General features: G+C 46.2%; 1 protein-coding gene across 1 annotated transcript in view; it reads right to left on the reverse strand.

Annotated features, from left to right (window-relative positions):
- NAT8L (N-acetyltransferase 8 like) overlaps window positions 1–16,773 on the reverse strand; it is a 29,671-nt gene that overhangs the window by 12,134 nt on the left and 764 nt on the right. The window contains exon 2 of the mRNA XM_009285403.1: window positions 15,839–16,003. Coding sequence (XP_009283678.1) covers window positions 15,839–16,003 — 165 coding nt within the window. The remainder of the gene's footprint in view (window positions 1–15,838; window positions 16,004–16,773) is intronic.

The raw sequence follows: 16,773 nt of genomic DNA on the forward strand, positions 1-16,773 counted from the left end.
TTTTAGCTTGGAAGTTGGCCGAGCCATAAATCATACGGGGAAAATGGATGGAATCGATCTTATTTTTGCCATCCATCATTACTCGTCTGATCTAAATTTAGCCAATGCTCAGATGACTTCGTTTTAGCTTGGCAGTTGGCCGAGCCATAAATCATACGGGGAAAATGGATGGAATCGATCTTATTTTTGCCATCCATCATTACTCGTCTGATCTAAATTTAGCCAATGCTCCCTTTAATTCAATAGAAGTGCCTGTATCTACACAGGTATCGCACCAAATGCTTCACAGCAAAGAGAGAAACTAACTTTACATTTACTTAAGGTTAAACAATAAATACAATTCTGAGCTCAGCAAGGACTTCCAAGGAGTTTTATGCTGCTTTAACCAAGGTCAACCACCTTTAAAGGTGAGTCACCCTCCGGGAGAGCCCCTCTTCTGCAAATGACTGTAGCAAGAGCCTACACAGCTCCCTGCAAACAACTACTTTTAGCCAAAACAAGGTAGGCAAGATGAATTGCACCCAAGATGTAGGTTCAAACTTAGGGTGTGGCATAACGACGTGTTAGGACAGAATAACCCATCTATGCATGCAAGCTCTTTAAATCAGAGTCAAAAACAAGGCTGAGAGGTGCTTCCCCTACCTTACAGCCAGATCACCTACCTATAGTGAAAAGGGACGGACTAAAAACATTTGCGTATTTTAAAAGTGACAGACAAAAAAACCCCAAAACACACCCCAAAACAGGACTACATTGCTTATATTACTTTCAGGGGCACCAAGGATGGCAGAGCTGGGAATAGGTCACCCCCGGTAGGTAACTGACTGCATTTTATAGCATATAATCCCAACGCACGGGATGGGGATCCCCAAATGCTGGTGCAGATGCTGACTGGTTCTGCAAACACACCCAAATCTACATCCCTAAGGCAGAGAAATGACAGAAAAGGGCAATGGCACAACATTCAATTGTAAGTCATGTAAAGGATGCATATATTCAGCCAAAACATGCTGTATGGCATGTTTCAGTGGTTCTGAACATGGGTTTTTCCCCCTTAGCAAATTCCTGCTGTCCTCAAAAGCCTCTGAATGAGGACTTCACTACCACAGCAGCCGATGAGCAATAATGACAAGTAGCAGTTAGCAGTATTTATGGTGCAGAAACACTGACCAGAACAGTCTCAGACCCCAGGGCAGCTCCTCCGCTTTCCTTCCTGGGGTGTACCAGGAATTGATGGACAGGGACTGCATTTCACCAAATGCTGCACGGCAAAGAGAAGCTACCACAATACTCTCCTAAAACTAGCAATAAATACAACTCTGCTGCACTCAAAACCTTTCCTTCTGCAGATGACTTGAGTTTCACGAGAAACCTACCTTGCTGCTAACACAATGAATCAAACCTCCCCGACCTCTAACTTTCCATTGTATTAATAATTTACAGGAGTGAAACAGCAGTCTTAAGGAGTTATATTTTCTCTGAAACCACAGTGAAGAATTCATTACTCAATGTAGAGGGAGACGGGGGAAAAGAAAGGTTCAGGGCACAGATTTGGTACAAACTACAGGCTGAAGTCAGTTGGCTTGATCTCCTTGAGCCTATTCCAAGCAATAAATATTTCTTCCTATTTCTAGCACAGCAGCTTGAAATGATGCTGCCCTTACACAACCACACCCTTCCCAGAGCTCAGGCATCCAACAAGGATGCCAATTATAATCAGTTGGGACCAACTCACCCCATCATATCACAGCACGTGAATAGTCACTATCTGCCACACCGAGAATCCAAAGCCCCCAAAATCCGTTGCAATGGACTGGGAAGAGCTCGAGAGGCGAGGAATGAGGGTGGCACTGAAGAACAGTTCACTACCTCTGTCCACCCCAGATGCTCACCAAGGGTGCTTCTTTGGGCGCTTCTCACCGAGACCCATCCTGTCTGACTTGTTAATATGAGCCCTCCAACCAGCGGATCAAACCTATTCCCCTAACCTCTGGGTAAGGTGTAGATGACTAAATAACAGGGGAACTGAAATGACAATAAAGCTGGTAAGGAGAATCATGCTTGGGTCAACCAACCAAACCCACAGCCTCTCTGCCCTGCTGCCATTGAGGTGGCACAGTGTTTCTGGGGAGACGCTCACCCCGGCATGGAAGGCGATAAAAAACAACAAAAAAGCTATTTCCACCTGCAGCATGCCAAGAAACAAGGCCTTTCCCTTGGAAAGGGGATCTGCCATGCCTTTCTGACATTCAAGGCTAGAGGTAGTGACAGGACTGACGCTTCAGTTTGTAGCAAATGCAACTCTTGACCCATATAAATAAATGAATAAATAACTAGCAAACCTCTCTGGAAGCAAACCTTCCTAGTATTCCCTAAGTGCTTTTAACACCATCGCCTTTTAAACACCAGAGGCCTTCCTCCAGCAATGACTCTTCCTCTACAACATACCAACCAGCCTATCCTCTTCTGGGAGAGCAGGGAAAGAGGCGCTCACCCCACCACACGGGACTGGACCATGAGGCATTTTGCTATGCTGCTGTGGGTCAGAACCTGACCCACTGACAGCTGCAGGCACCTCCTGGTGTTTGCACCTTCCCACACCTCCAACCCAACCCTCAACCAACTGACACGGTGGGTGGTGACTCCAGCGGTCAGGTAAAAACAGCAGATGGGGGTACTGCTGCGTTCCCATCCTGCTGTGCTTGTAAAGCCTGGCTGAAGGAGGTGCTGAGCCCCTCCTGAGATGGTGTCTGGGAGTCCTCAGCCCTTCCAAGGCAACCAGGCCGTTGTGTCAGCCAGGACTCCCATGGACATTACTGCAACGGGCGCTCTCTCCTTGAAAATAAACACAGGCTTTTTTCCAGCATGAGAAGCCCGTGAAGGCAACCTACTGCCCTTCAGGTACCACCTCCCCATGGCCATCCCACCGCAGGCTCCCACTGTAAACAAACACCTTTCTTGCCTGCAGCTGTCTTTTGTTCCTAGATCTACTGTGAATATTTAATCCCTGAATGGCTGTTATATTTATACCTAACTCAGCCCTGGTATAAGGTTGCTCCAGTGTGCCCCACCCGTGTATGCCAGCCTCCCCCCACCCACTCTGTTGGAGCCCTACACAGCAAGAAGGGTGAACACTGGGTCAAGACTTCACTTCCTTCTGTCACCTAAATAATGAAAGTGAAAGTCCTCTACAAAGCCTCAGTATTGTCTCTTTCCACCCACCATGCTGCAGACCCCACCAAGACCTCCCGAGCAGTGCAAGCCCCACCACCACACATAGCTTCAATTTTTAACTCTCAGCAAACCGGTGGCAATGCCCCGTGTAAAGTCAGAGCACTGCCACGGTGCAGAAACACACCTCACTGTTGTTAAAAACAATGTGTTTTTACATCTCTCTTCCAGTACATCAAGGCCAATAAGCCTTGGGTGTAATCCTACTGAACACTACTCCAGACTGAAACTAACACATTTATTTAATGTGGCAGCAAAAGAAAATTCTACATCCATAAATACATGAACATCTGTCGGGCTGGGCACAGACAATGGACCTGTCGTGGATGATGCATTAACAGAAAATGAAAATTACATGTGTAAATCTCTACATCTCTCAAATTAAAAAAGAAAAAACCCCTTTGCCATGTGTTCAGACTACCATGCCAGACCAGTCAAGCCAAAAAGACCCTACAAAAGCCTAATCCAGTTATTCCCAGACCTTCTGTGATGACCATCTATCAACATCTTGCATCCTACATCCACATGAGTGAAGTTCCTTTGAGCCCCAGTCTCAATACCAGTCAAGAGAGCCAGGGATTTGAAAGAGATTTGCAAAATAAATCAATGGAGTGAGTAGGTGACAGGCCACATCTCACTCCATTGGGGGAGACACGTGGGAAATGAAGGGCAGTCTGCTGAGGGCTTGTGAAAGCAGATACTTTCGTGCCCTGTACCATCAGCCTGTGGCACGCTCATTCACCAAGTACCTGCGGGAAGGGGATCAATTTATAAATATGAACAGCACCTACAGCAAATCCACATGAACCTGGGTAGAAATGCAGTATTTTGAGGCTCTGTTGGGTTGATGGTTGGACTCAATGATCTTAGAGGTCTTTTCCAACCTTAATGATTCTATGATTCCCAGCTGCAAAGGCAACACTAAATAACACTAAACCCCCATACCGGATGCTAAGACAATGCAGAATGAATGTAACTAAGAGCAGGTTCACAGCTGCAACAACTCCTCCTTCTGATGCACCAGTTTTCCCTAAAACACCATAAATTGATCTTGCAGGCAGCTGATAGCACACACAGAGCAACCTCAAGGTTTACTCCATCACTGCATTTCCCATTTACGTCACAGTTTCCCTGTAAATATCAAAAGAGCACTTGGACCCATGCTGAAGGATGCCCCTAAGTATATGCTAAATTCCCAACAAGAGACAAGGGATTTAAGCACATGAGTAAGTTAAAGCAAATGCTCCACTGAATCTTTAAGCCAAACTGTCCCAGAGTTCAGCCTCAGTGAAGGGGGGGTGTTATTTTTTTTTTTGGAGTTTTTTTTTTTGGTTTTTTTTTTTTTTTTAGAATTTCACTGCAATCCTCTTTAGCTGTTTGAGTTATCCATGAAAAATGTTCCCACTTCTCAAGAATCCTTGCAGATGCTTTGATGCTTTTCAGACTACTGATGGCTCAAAAAAAGCCCTGTAAAACCTGATGATGGCTTATTCCCAAAAGAAAATCGCTGCCCGAGAGGCACAGCTTGATGTTATCCTCTGAACATTTGCAGGTTCTGAAATCACACCAGACGTATATTTTCATAGCCATTAAGTGAATCTAATTGACTTTACAGGCAGCAAAAGCTTGAAAAGGTGTTTTACAAAGACCCCTCTTAAACAGTTTGGATTTTTAAAAAATCTCTCATCAGCATCCCTTTCATACAGTAACATCCCCCCCACTTGCTTTCTCTCTTTTTTAAGAAATCCCACCACTGACGACGTAATGCAATAATGAGGACTTTACCAAGACGCTCACTGCTGTTAAGTGGAGTATCTGCCATGCTTTTATTGCTCTGTCTCTACTAACCATCATCCCAAATTGCTTAGTGCTTACAAATGGCAGGTGCTCCAAACCAGGCTATTTTCAAAAGCTTCTCTTTGCAGTTCTACTATTTAACATTATTTTAAATTGAAAGACTACAGATTTAGGTCTTCCCTGGATTCCCACTAGAAGTGTTACACAGTGTTTCTGATGCTGTTCTCTAGTTCCAGGGAGGACGAACAGATTTGGCACCTCCAAAAAAAAGAACAAAAAGCCCTGATCTCAGCAAATGAAATGTTTTTTTTGCTGTACTCTGACTGCAATAATGATTTTATATATCCTATTGAAATGGGAAGAATGGCTTTTATAGGAAAAATCATAGCAAAAAAGATCAATAGGCCATGCCCAGATACATCTGGGAGCGATGCGGGTCAGATGCTCTAAAGAAGGTATAAGAAATCCTGTTGTTGGCAGCTCATTTGCCTTTAGGCAACATGTTCTCTCCCTACCATCACCAACACGTGGGTTTATGCACTGACGCACCCTGTTTTCAGCTTAGCAGACACAATATCCTCGTGCTGCTGACTTCTATTTATTTTCTCATCTTTGTTATTCTGAGTATTCTACCAACAAAAATAAATACTTGCGCTCACCATGCAAAATATCTGAACGACAAACTAAGAAGGAGAACAAAGTACTTATAGAATGAAATTAAGCAAAGGGACATAAATTTAAAAGCATAATGGGAGGAAGGGGAAGATCAGAGAGATACAAAGAGGGATGCTGAGCATGGGACCACCACTCTTGGGAAACGCCAGAAGTGATGAATGAAGCAAGAACCAGACCAGACAAACCCACCGGAGAATTCAACACAGGGATGGACAAGAGAGCCAAGCACAATTCAAAGGATAAAAAATGCAAATATTGCAGTTTGACACAAGACTGGAAAAGTGGGATACAGAACTGCTGTGGCAGGGGAAGGAAGAGGGGGAAAAAAATGAAAAAAAAAAATTCAAGGAACCATTACTGGTTTCCAATAGTAGATGTTATTATCTGATAGCTGTTGAAATGAGTGTTGCACGCGAGGTGCACTGAGGAGCCATTCATGGCTGGACAGCTGGTCCATCACCCCCCATTTCAATTAGCAGCGTTAGCGCAGAGCCCAAGAGCTGCAACTGTAAAAAGCAAATAAACTTGCATCTCTCATGCCGGTTCCCAAGTCAGGATTCAAGCACATCGGCAAGAGAGAGTGGGAGCAGCTTGTATAGCAATTACTGGTGATCGAGGATAAATCTAGGCAAGTAGCTTACTTAAAAATGCAGTTTTGTCAATTCAAAACAATTTACACATTTGTCCCGAATTCACCAAAGATCTTCAGCTGGGAAAGAAAACGCAGACGAAAGCCAGGCTGGCACGAATCCTGCGCACAGCTCATCCCCCAGTGCTGCTGGCCGAGACACCTGCACACAGTTCGGTCCTCCCCGGGGTCGCCGGGGATGTCCCAGCTGCCGGGACTTTGGAGATGGTTCCCCTCGACACCACCTCTTCAACCACTACACTGGTATAAAATGGCTAAATATGTAACTTAAACAGGGCCTGGGATCCAGGCGGTCCCAGTGCCGGCTCAGTATATATTTAATAGTGCATGCAAAGAAGAACAGAGGGACCTGCCTGGGAGGTAACAAACATTAACTGTATCATGGCTTTACCATAACCAGCATTTTTTAAATATATACTTGGGTCTGACCTTTGCTTCTGAAGGAAGCCTATAACAGAACCAACAATTTTGTTTCAGGCTGAAAAAAGTATTACATTCACCACTAAACACAGATTTTTGCTGCTGCTTAGTGAAAAAACAGAGAAGGAGTAGTAAATCAGCTTAATTTGGATGAAAACTTTCCTCCCTTTTATTTTCCAGTTCCTAAACCGAAAAATCATTTTCTCATAAAACCTCTGGTTTTCAGTTTTGCCACTTGGATAAATCCTAGAAGCGGCACATGAATTTTAAGTGACAAATATTACTCGCAAGTTATCATTTCAAGCAGTACACGCTGATGTGCAACTAATGCACTGTATTTTTCTATTAGTGTTTACACTGTTGTAAATCCAATTTTAAATAGCAATATCTCATGTAGCCACTTAAAGATACACCTGTAATACATGTTTCCCATTATGTAATTTTGAAAAGTCTCCTTTCACTCACAGAATCCCATTTTAAAGCAGAAATCCAGCTTGGCACTAAACCTTGGGAGTCCCAGGTCTAAATTTTAGAATTATCCTGTAAGAAATAAAATTTTCAATTCTTGAAAGAAACACTCGTCAAACAGTTATAGATGACAATAAATGGTACCATATATGATTTCATAAATAGTTAATTGATTGCTGGGGTCCAACAGGTCAATAGATGACTTAAAAGAATGGCTCAAAGCCATCTGTAACAGATACCATGGCTTGTACCTGGCTCTAACCAGACCACTACGAACTAATTTTTGAAGCACCCTTAATAAAAGGCATGAGGCTTCTGGGTGATTCCACTTGGCCCTTAGCAAAAAAAAAACCCACCAACTTATTATTTGGTTACAAATAATAGATTTGTGAATATGGGTGACTTGGCCCTTAGCAAAAAAAAACCCCACCAACTTATGATTTGGTTACAAATAATAGATTTGTGAATAGAAACTAGGTAAAACACACTGCTATCTTTGGATACCCTTTAAGACTGCTTTCATCAGCCACCTGTCAGAATAAAAAACCCAATTCCTCAGCTTACTACAGGGGGAAAAAAAAAAAAGGGAAAAAAAAGAATCTAAAAACACACTTTGAAGCTCCCTGTTTCTCTGATGCGGAAAGCAACAACAAAGGCCCGTACATCCCCCCGGCTCCATGCAGAACCAGATACTGGCAAAACACTCTGCGAAGTCTCTTTTCGCTTTAGTCTGGAAGGGAGTAGCATCAAACATGCGATTATTTGTAACAGATCTCCAGCACTGCATTACCAAAATAAAAGCGTGCGCTCTGCAACACACCGGTAAACAATGCTGCGAGCTCCCGCAGCCCACGAGGGGCTCGCGGCCGCCCCGAGCCCCGCCAGCCCTTCCCATCCCGGGTAATTAAGCGTAACCTGCCTGAATAAAGATGTGAGCCTACAGAGGGAATATGTGATTTTCAGAAATCCACTCTGAAATTTGGAGACATTTTGAATGCATGGTCATCTTGAAAAATCAGGCCATGCATTTAGGTTTTTACATTAAAAACTGCTTTTTCAACATATTTAGAGGCCTTAAGATAGAGAGCAATACCGACTGATAATTTCTAAAGTATTGGGGCCCCTGGTCACGCACACTGGGAGGAACCAACCTGACCACAGACACTCCTGAATAATCCTAAGAGGCTAAACATAATATAATAATGTGCTTGGGAATAAGATTTTTCAGTTCATGGTCCTACATCCAAAATTCCGGGTCAAGAGGGGCTCAAAGCTTTGTACTTTTAAAACCCTTGCCACTAGTTAGAAACCTGATACAGAGCCTAAGTTTAGGTTATTATGAAAATCTTAACCTGAAACAGACTTTTGCATAATTGTTTTAAATCTTGGCCACTCCTAAGAAAATGAGAGAAGGAAGAAGAGCCACTGAAAACCCTTTGTAAGAGTAATTAATTTGCATTTAAACTTGGAGAAAATTCTGCAGTCCTTTTTAGGTTTATTTACTAAGACAGTCGTGAGAAATTGCACACAACCATGCCAGAAAACATCCAACACCAGAGAAAACATTAAAAATAATTACTCAAAGCCAGGAAAAAAAAACCAGAACGCCTGCTGTTCCTGCCCTCTTCATGTTCATACGTCCCGGCACGGCTTGCGTTTGATGGTCTTGAGAAGTTAACTGTGCCTAAAAAACTACTGATCTTCAATTTACACAACTTATTACTTTTTGTATTGAAGATTAATGAACAGCATTTGCATTTACCGGGGTTTTCAAACACCTGCAGGCAGAGCTTACGTTCAGAAGCATCGTATCCACCCAGTCATGGCTACAACTTAAATACCACTGCATTAATTGACAGTCATAGCAATTAGGGACTACTTTTACAAAGAATATTTGAATGTGTGGAGGCAAAAAACAGGTTATGTTGCTCTGCAAAATTTACTATAAAGTCTATTTTCATGTAATTTTGACATGGGACTGTGCCAAAGCTCATGGATCTGAAGTGAGAGCTATTTTTGTCTTACGGATACGCATGTTGAGGAATGGATTCGTGCATATGTTCCTGCTCCAGGAATAAATAAATAGGAGCGGGGGGAAGGCTGCAGCGGCTTGCCCATAAACATGTTTATCCCATTTGTGTGCATGGCACAGCCCTGTCTCATCAGACAATTTCAGTTTTCCCATGTGCCAGCCCTTGGCTGAGAGCACCGCTCTTCCACTCTGCACTACCTGAACCCCCCAAAAGTGGAAAAAAACCTTCTGAAGAATAAAGATTTTTGTGGGGGACAAAGACCTTGCCGGCCCTCAAGTGGGCTGAGCAGAGCTGACCCGCACGGCTCGGTGCAGCGTGGGTCTCGTGTGGTGCTACCTCCAGACCCACCCGGCGCTTATCAGCAGGGGTGCAGGGTTGGGCCAGGGCCCGAAGGCAGCTCACCCTCGCTGCCAGGACCAGGGAAAGCCCTCAGGGTGGTCAGCTCTGGGAACACAGGATGGAGGTTAGGAGCTCCGGTGCCAGGCTGGTGCTGGTAGCACCGTGCCTTGCTCCCCGTGCTAAGTGCCTGTGGGATGGGGCTGCCTTCAGATGCAAAAGCCAAGGTTCCTCTACGGCCACTCGTGATGGAGTATCAGAAGAGGTGGGTTTTGGGAGAGGCAGCCTAACTTTAAAGACATTTTGCATGATTCAAATAATAAATAAAATATACTTCAGTCTGTTACTAATGCTGGACAAAGCACATCCCTAACACTTGGAAACATGAGTTGTTTTTCCTATTGCTTCCCAACAAACTCTGCGCTGGAGGTAAGAAATGCCAAACCAGGCAGTTCCAGTGCCGCTAAGTTGTAGAAACCCAAAAGCAACAATGGGAATTGCTAAGCAGCAGCAGCATCCCTGACCGTCCCTCTCACAGGAGGCGAGTCTCAGAAATACTTTCAGACATAATACTTCCCACCATAAAATACATTAAAGGTCTCTAACCCTAATCTTGTACGATCTCTCTGATGTGCAGATTGCACCCCTTGAAGCACCCTCATTGAATCGCAGAGAGATGCCAGCACGTGAAATGCTCACAGGACAGACCCTCCGCCGCCTGAGGAGGAGACCTGACCTCAGTTCCCAGCAGTGCTGGGGAGCAGAGCCGGGAAACGCCGAGGCGGAGATAAGGACACAGCCTCTCCCCTGGGTTTTCCAGCTCCGAGCCCCACACCGGCCTCCTCAAGGCCCTACACGGTGCGTGAGGAGAGGCACACATGAAAATCCCGATACACGACAGCTAGCTCAGGGGTTTGGCAGATACGTGAGGTCAGGGCACTGCATAAGCCAGCAAGAAATGCTGAAGATAGGGATGCTTCAGATTCCAGCTGCCTCTCGGGCACCGCGAGCCCGGCAGGGCTCTCCGAAAACACATTCCTCCACCGGGAAGCAGCAGCCCTGAGCCCTCTCCCAGCGTCAGGTAACTAAGCCCTTTCTTTGCAAAGCAAGAGCTGCTCTATTCTTTCCAAACAATGTTATCAGTGGGCAGTGGCGCTCCTGCTTATCTAGCAGCTTGAGCATTACCCAGAATGTGGAAGAACTGGGCTCCACCGCAGCCCCTCCGCCCAGGGGCTCTGTGGTGGGGAGAACCCCCCCCCCCCCCCCCCCCCCCCCCCAGATTGAGGATCCCCTCCCAAGGTAGCCCCTGTATTTTTCCCTGCACCCCAAAACTCACTGCTGCTCACCGCAACTCAGCACCCATTGAGCAGGGTTAACAGGAACCACAAGATTTCACATCCAGCTGCTCTCCTTGCAAAGGGTCTGGGCATGGCAGAGCAACCGCTGCAGCTCCCAGATTGAGGATCCCCTCCCAAGGTAGCCCCTGTATTTTTCCCTGCACCCCAAAACTCACTGCTGCTCACCCCGCAACTCAGCACCCATTGAGCAGGGTTAACAGGAACCACAAGATTTCACATCCAGCTGCTCACCTCCTTGCAAACACCTGGGTTCAACTCCTCTGGTGTCAGCTCTGTCCCTCTGGCATCAAACCCACCGTGAACGGGCCTGATCCAAGAGCACAACTAAAATACTTGCTCATTACCCAGACAAACATCCCACTGCAGGTGAGAAGCACCTCAAAAGGAATGAGCAGCAAACAGGATCTCACCTCCTCATAATCCAACTCTGGCCCCACCTCAACTGGTGTCCTTCTGGCAGAAGGACATGATCCTAAAACCTCTGCCAAGAAGGGCAGGACATCCCTCCTTTAGGCTCAGCTGAGGAGTGTGCCACCCAAGAGTGGCAGGAATCAAACCCTAATGAGCCATCTCCCCGTAGCCCCTCTTCCTTAGGGCACAGTCCTGCCCTGTCCCCCAGGAAGGTTGGGATATCAGTGCAGGCTCTTCATCCGCACCCTCACATACCAGGGGACAAAGGGCAGCGGGACGGGGAGGCTCCGCTCCCCCACTCACCCCCGGACAGAGGCAGGAGAACAGCGGCGCACGTCCCCTCCCAGCATGAGGCACCCATCCGCCCAAAGTGCAAGAGATGCAGATGTGCAGCCACTGCCAAAAACCACAGCTCTCAGCGTGGCGTGTTTAATGTGACCTGAGACCTCCTGCAGCAACCACTTTGGCTTCACTGCTGTGTTACGCAAGGCAGATGCCCTCAAGACTCCACCAGGTCCTGCAGCCACAGCTTTCCAGGTTGCCCATCCGTGCTGTCTGCCCGTCCTGCCCTGCGGCACTGGGCATTGCAATGCAGCCACCCAGCTCGTCACCGGTGCCCAAAACCACTAGCAAAGGCCAGCTCCCACCACCACCAGGTCTTCCGTTACACATACGCACACCCCTCAGCAGACCCTGCCAGACCAGCCAGCAGCAGGAGATAACACTTTAAACCACCTCAGAAAGACGTGCTAGCTCGTCAGCCAAAGCCCCGGCTCTGCTCATTTTGGAGAGCAGCGGTTTCACATTGGAGGCAAGGAGTCCTGGTTTCCATCAGCTCTCCAGCACAGACCTCAACCTCACAAGAATCTCTCCAACACACCAACTGCTGCAAAAAATATAAAACACAACCGACTGGGACAGAAGCTTGAAGAGACACTGTAAAATTGATTAGTCGTCAAAATCATCAGGCCATAAAAGAAGCTCCAGCTGTGCTCCTCTTATTTGCATAGAGAAATGCAAGAGACAGGTCTCTATTTAAAATTAATTCCTTTTTTTGTTTGTTTACTAGAGCCTAAGTTACTCTGGTTGACAATTAGGCCCATTATCCAACTCCTTTCTTTTCCACCACCCCACCACTGCCTTTTTTTGTAGCCTATGAAGAAGAAAAAAAGAAAAAGGAAAATTCCAGTAAGTGCTATTTTAAAATGAAAAATGCAAGTTTACAAAGAGCTCAGGAAGGTGTTTGAACCGTTCAACCTTCTGTTTGAAGACCCCAGCACAGGACTCAACACAAACAATTCCTTTCAAATCAACAGCAATTTCAAGTCACCCTGCTGCGTATGCGCTCAAAGTTAAGCGCTGGCCCAAATGTTCTGCCAGATCCTTGGCGTAAGTATAGAAGGGCAAGAGAAAACAAAGATTTAAATTTTGGCTAGTGTACTTCTGCAAAATCACTGTCAGCACATATTTTTCAGTTCATACAAAACCCAGCAGAGGAAATTTAAAACAATAACTAACTTGGAGGCAAGCAGTTCAGAAAAACTGCAGAAGAAAAACCCTAATACAATGTAACTCACAGGATTGTTCAACACTAATCATTAAGCTGGGTGTTTATGGCATCCCACCGCAAACCAGGTCCCTTTTGGTTCAGTTTTAAGACTGACCCACAGTTTTTGCGGATGCTTTGATAAAAACTACCAAGAGTGACCCATTTTAGTAGTTAAAATATTCCCCCGCTGTAGATGCCTGCCATACCAGAGATGTAGGTGCTCTGGACAACGGTACCCCAACCCTGGGTACCACAACAGGCCCACTGCAAACAACAGGTTTTCACGCCTGGGTACGATGGATGCCAAAAGCAAAACCCCAGCAAAGCCATGACCCAGATCATGATGCAGACCTTAAGACCACGTCCCAGTTCTACCTTTGCGTTCGTCACCCTAAGAAACAAGAATTCACAAGCCCTCTACGGAAACGCTCCCTTGCTCTATTTTCCATGTAGGAAAAAAAAAAATATTCAAACAGGTAGACAAAGATTCTCCAAAGAAGGAGCGAGAGGTTGCCTGGTCGTACCCCCAGCCAAAGCCAGGCCAACCTGCAGTTGCATCAGGTTGGGTTTTTTTTAACTTGTCTAGTCGAGCTCTGACCATCTCCAGCCTCTCTGGGCCCCTGTTCCCATGCCCGATTACCCTTGCTGTGACCATTTCTTCCCTAACACCTCACTGAGAAAGCTTTCACTAATATCTCAGCTGGAGCAATACACAGGAGAACGAGCCCTTCTCATTCCCACTGCAATCGTTTCTGCCTGTGTGCTAATTTGTAAACTAGCCGAATAAAAGACAAATTTGGAGCTGGAAACTCTTTTATTGTCATTTTTCTGTCCTTTGGGTGGGATGGGCAGCACCAACACAGGACATCACTGCCTTTCTCCGTACGTTCAGACAGATGGCCTCCAAAGCACACAAGTCTCCAGGCTTTTCCAAGATGACTGTATTTATACTGCTGTCCTACAGGGAAGAAATCCGGCAACTGTATTTTGGGGGGAAACAGGAGCAGAGCACTGGATTCGTGCCTCGTGCACAGCTACACCAAATAGCACCGTGCAGCTTCACGGCACACGGACAGGCACTGGGCAACTGGCATCACTGGTGGTGCCAGTCCTGACCCGCGGATGTCCTCCTCTTATTCCCCAAAGCTTCTTTGGTCTTTACCTAATTACGACTCCAACCAACCTGCTTAACACCACTATCATCAAGAACCTTTAACAAGCACCAACGATCCCATAAATCTGCTTTTTATGGCATGGCAGAAGCCTAATTACACATTTAAATTCTGTCAAAAATTAAAACCCACACACTTGCTCTAGAATTGAAATCAGCCCTTTTAGGTACCAAATAAAAGCAATGCTAAAATTTCAAAGCCATGTTGGCAACACAGCTGAACTGGATTACGTTGCTGACCCTAAACAAATCGAGGGCATTCCTTACTCTTCCTTTGAGGCCCCCTCCTTTATTTTCTATATATGTTAGTGTTATAAATACAGGCACTTTGATCCATGCCCTGAATTGTGACCATACAAGTCCCGAGCATTAATGAGCGATGCAGCTCAAACACCTATTAACTCCGTATTACATATTCTTATTCTACTGGAGTCCCCTGCTGCTTTCTCCAGCATAATACATTGTTGAACCTCACTACAGAGGTTTGAAAATGTTTTGCTATGAGCCCTTTTATTTTTGTGACACCACCTTTAATGAAGATTGAGCTTATTAAATACAAGTCACATCACTTAATTTTTTACAAAAACAAGCACTGTAAATGAAACACAACCTGTGTGGCAGATGAGACAAGATCTGTACAGATACGCACTATGATTGGAAACGAAATCTAAAGCAAGCACATCTAAGATATTTGGGGATTTAGCAAAACGTAATATTGCACATTAGAAGTGAAGGAAAGTTTGTGGCTATGGTACTTCCTATGAGTCCTCTAAAAGTGCCCAGGAAGAGGTCTGTCACACCTGGGGAACAGCAATGATACAGCGAAAACACGGTCACACGGAAAAACAGCAGAGTAGGTAGCCCGAGAAGATGGAACTAAGGTGGGATACTGGCATGGCCTTGCTCTCCCAGCTCACCACTAGTACTAGGTGACCACCAAAAGCAAACCTCAAACCCCCAGTGACTGCCCAGACATCCCCTTGCTCTGGTCCTCAACATGGATGTATGCCTACAAAAAGGGAAATAGCACCTGACAAATTCTACAGGGGCTTTTTTTTTTTTTAAATAATCACATAAGAGATCTTTTACAGCTTAACAAGCAAATATTATCATTAGATACTGTATTTTTAATTACATGCATATAGGTAACAAATGGATGAACGCATATTATGTCAAACCCAGGCAGCATCCCTTTACATACCTGATCTGTGCCTCTTCCAAAACACTTGCATTAAGGAAGGTTCTTCTTGAATAATATGGGAAAATGGGCGCAATAACTAAAACGGGTTCCTCTGTGCATTTGGGCTAAAAGGCCTTTCATCTCCCCCTCCTCCTGCTCTCAGAGTTAATACCAAGCATGAGGAGCAAAGAAATACCGAGCTCAAAAAACAAGGGGTGGGGTGGACCTAGCCAGCAGTAAATAACCTGCATCATCCACCCTCAGTGACCCCAAAAACCCACGCACCAGTCCCCGGACCAGCTGCAGGACCCAGGAGTGCTGTGCCCGGGGGGTGGATGGAGGCTGCCTTGGATGACTAGACAAGTTGGGGAAAAAAGAAACCCCAAACCAACACAAAACCAGAGATGGCTTTGTGCCTGGTGTGGCTAAAGAGCTGCATTCTGGTGACTTTTCAGCTTGCTCAATGCTGCTGACAGGAGGAAGAGGCGCCAGCAGCAGGGAGCAGCCATGTTCCCCGAGCAGGGCTGGGGGAAGGCTCCCTCCGGGGAATTCATACTCACCTGGCGGTTTCATGTAATATTGCTCAATATCGGACATGTCCGTATGCAGCGCACAATCGAGATAGTGGAGGATAACTTTTCTACTGAAGTAGTACCTCATGCCCATCAGAAAGATGGGCAAACAGCAGGTCAGCAGGAAGGACTTGGTCACAACAAAGCATATTACTATGGAGATAAGGAAGAGAAATAAACGATACCTGTCAGAAAAGAGAATTTAGTGTTGATTTCGGAATACAAACTCATTTAAAAAAAAAAACAAAAAACAAGCACAGACAAAATATACATTTGCAGTACACACACAATTCACACTCTCGAGATTATTGTGTTAAGTGACGGCATATCACCCCGAGATAACCCCAGAGAAGTTTATGGGGTGTCTGGAGAGAGCCGGCAGGGAGGATGCCGCCATGGCATGGCAGGTCCCGCCGAACCCCCCCAGAGAGGGGCTGATGGGGACACCGGGGGCCAGGCACACCCCAGGCCCCGCTTTGCTTTCCCCGGCAAGGCCGAAACGTGGCTGGGGTGGAAAAGCCACGCTGCAGGCACGCCGCTCCGCAGCCATGTGTTTGTCACTGCGGCATTACTATTTCCATCACGGGAAGCACCGACTCCCAGGGAAGACACCGTGCCCGCCTGGATGCCAGGGTGCTGCTGAAGACCTGGAGAGCTTCTGCGGACACCCCCGAGATGGCACTTCCCCCCCGGCACAGCCACTGGCTGAGACCCCCTATGCTCCAACCGCCTGCTGGGGGGTCCCCCTCCAGCACAGGACCCCGTCCTCCCTCCTGGCTGGGGGCATGGAGGTGCAACCTGCCTGCAACCATCAAGGGCATGAGAAACCAGCCCAAAGCTTGCTCGGGGTGGGGGACACACGTTATAGATAACGTGACCCCGGCTTCCGTGCCACTGTTTGCACGGGTGGGCACACTATTATT

This window comes from Aptenodytes forsteri, unplaced genomic scaffold (assembly GCF_000699145.1).
Source record: "Aptenodytes forsteri isolate BGI_AS27 unplaced genomic scaffold, ASM69914v1 Scaffold88, whole genome shotgun sequence".
NCBI classification, from domain to species: domain Eukaryota; kingdom Metazoa; phylum Chordata; class Aves; order Sphenisciformes; family Spheniscidae; genus Aptenodytes; species Aptenodytes forsteri.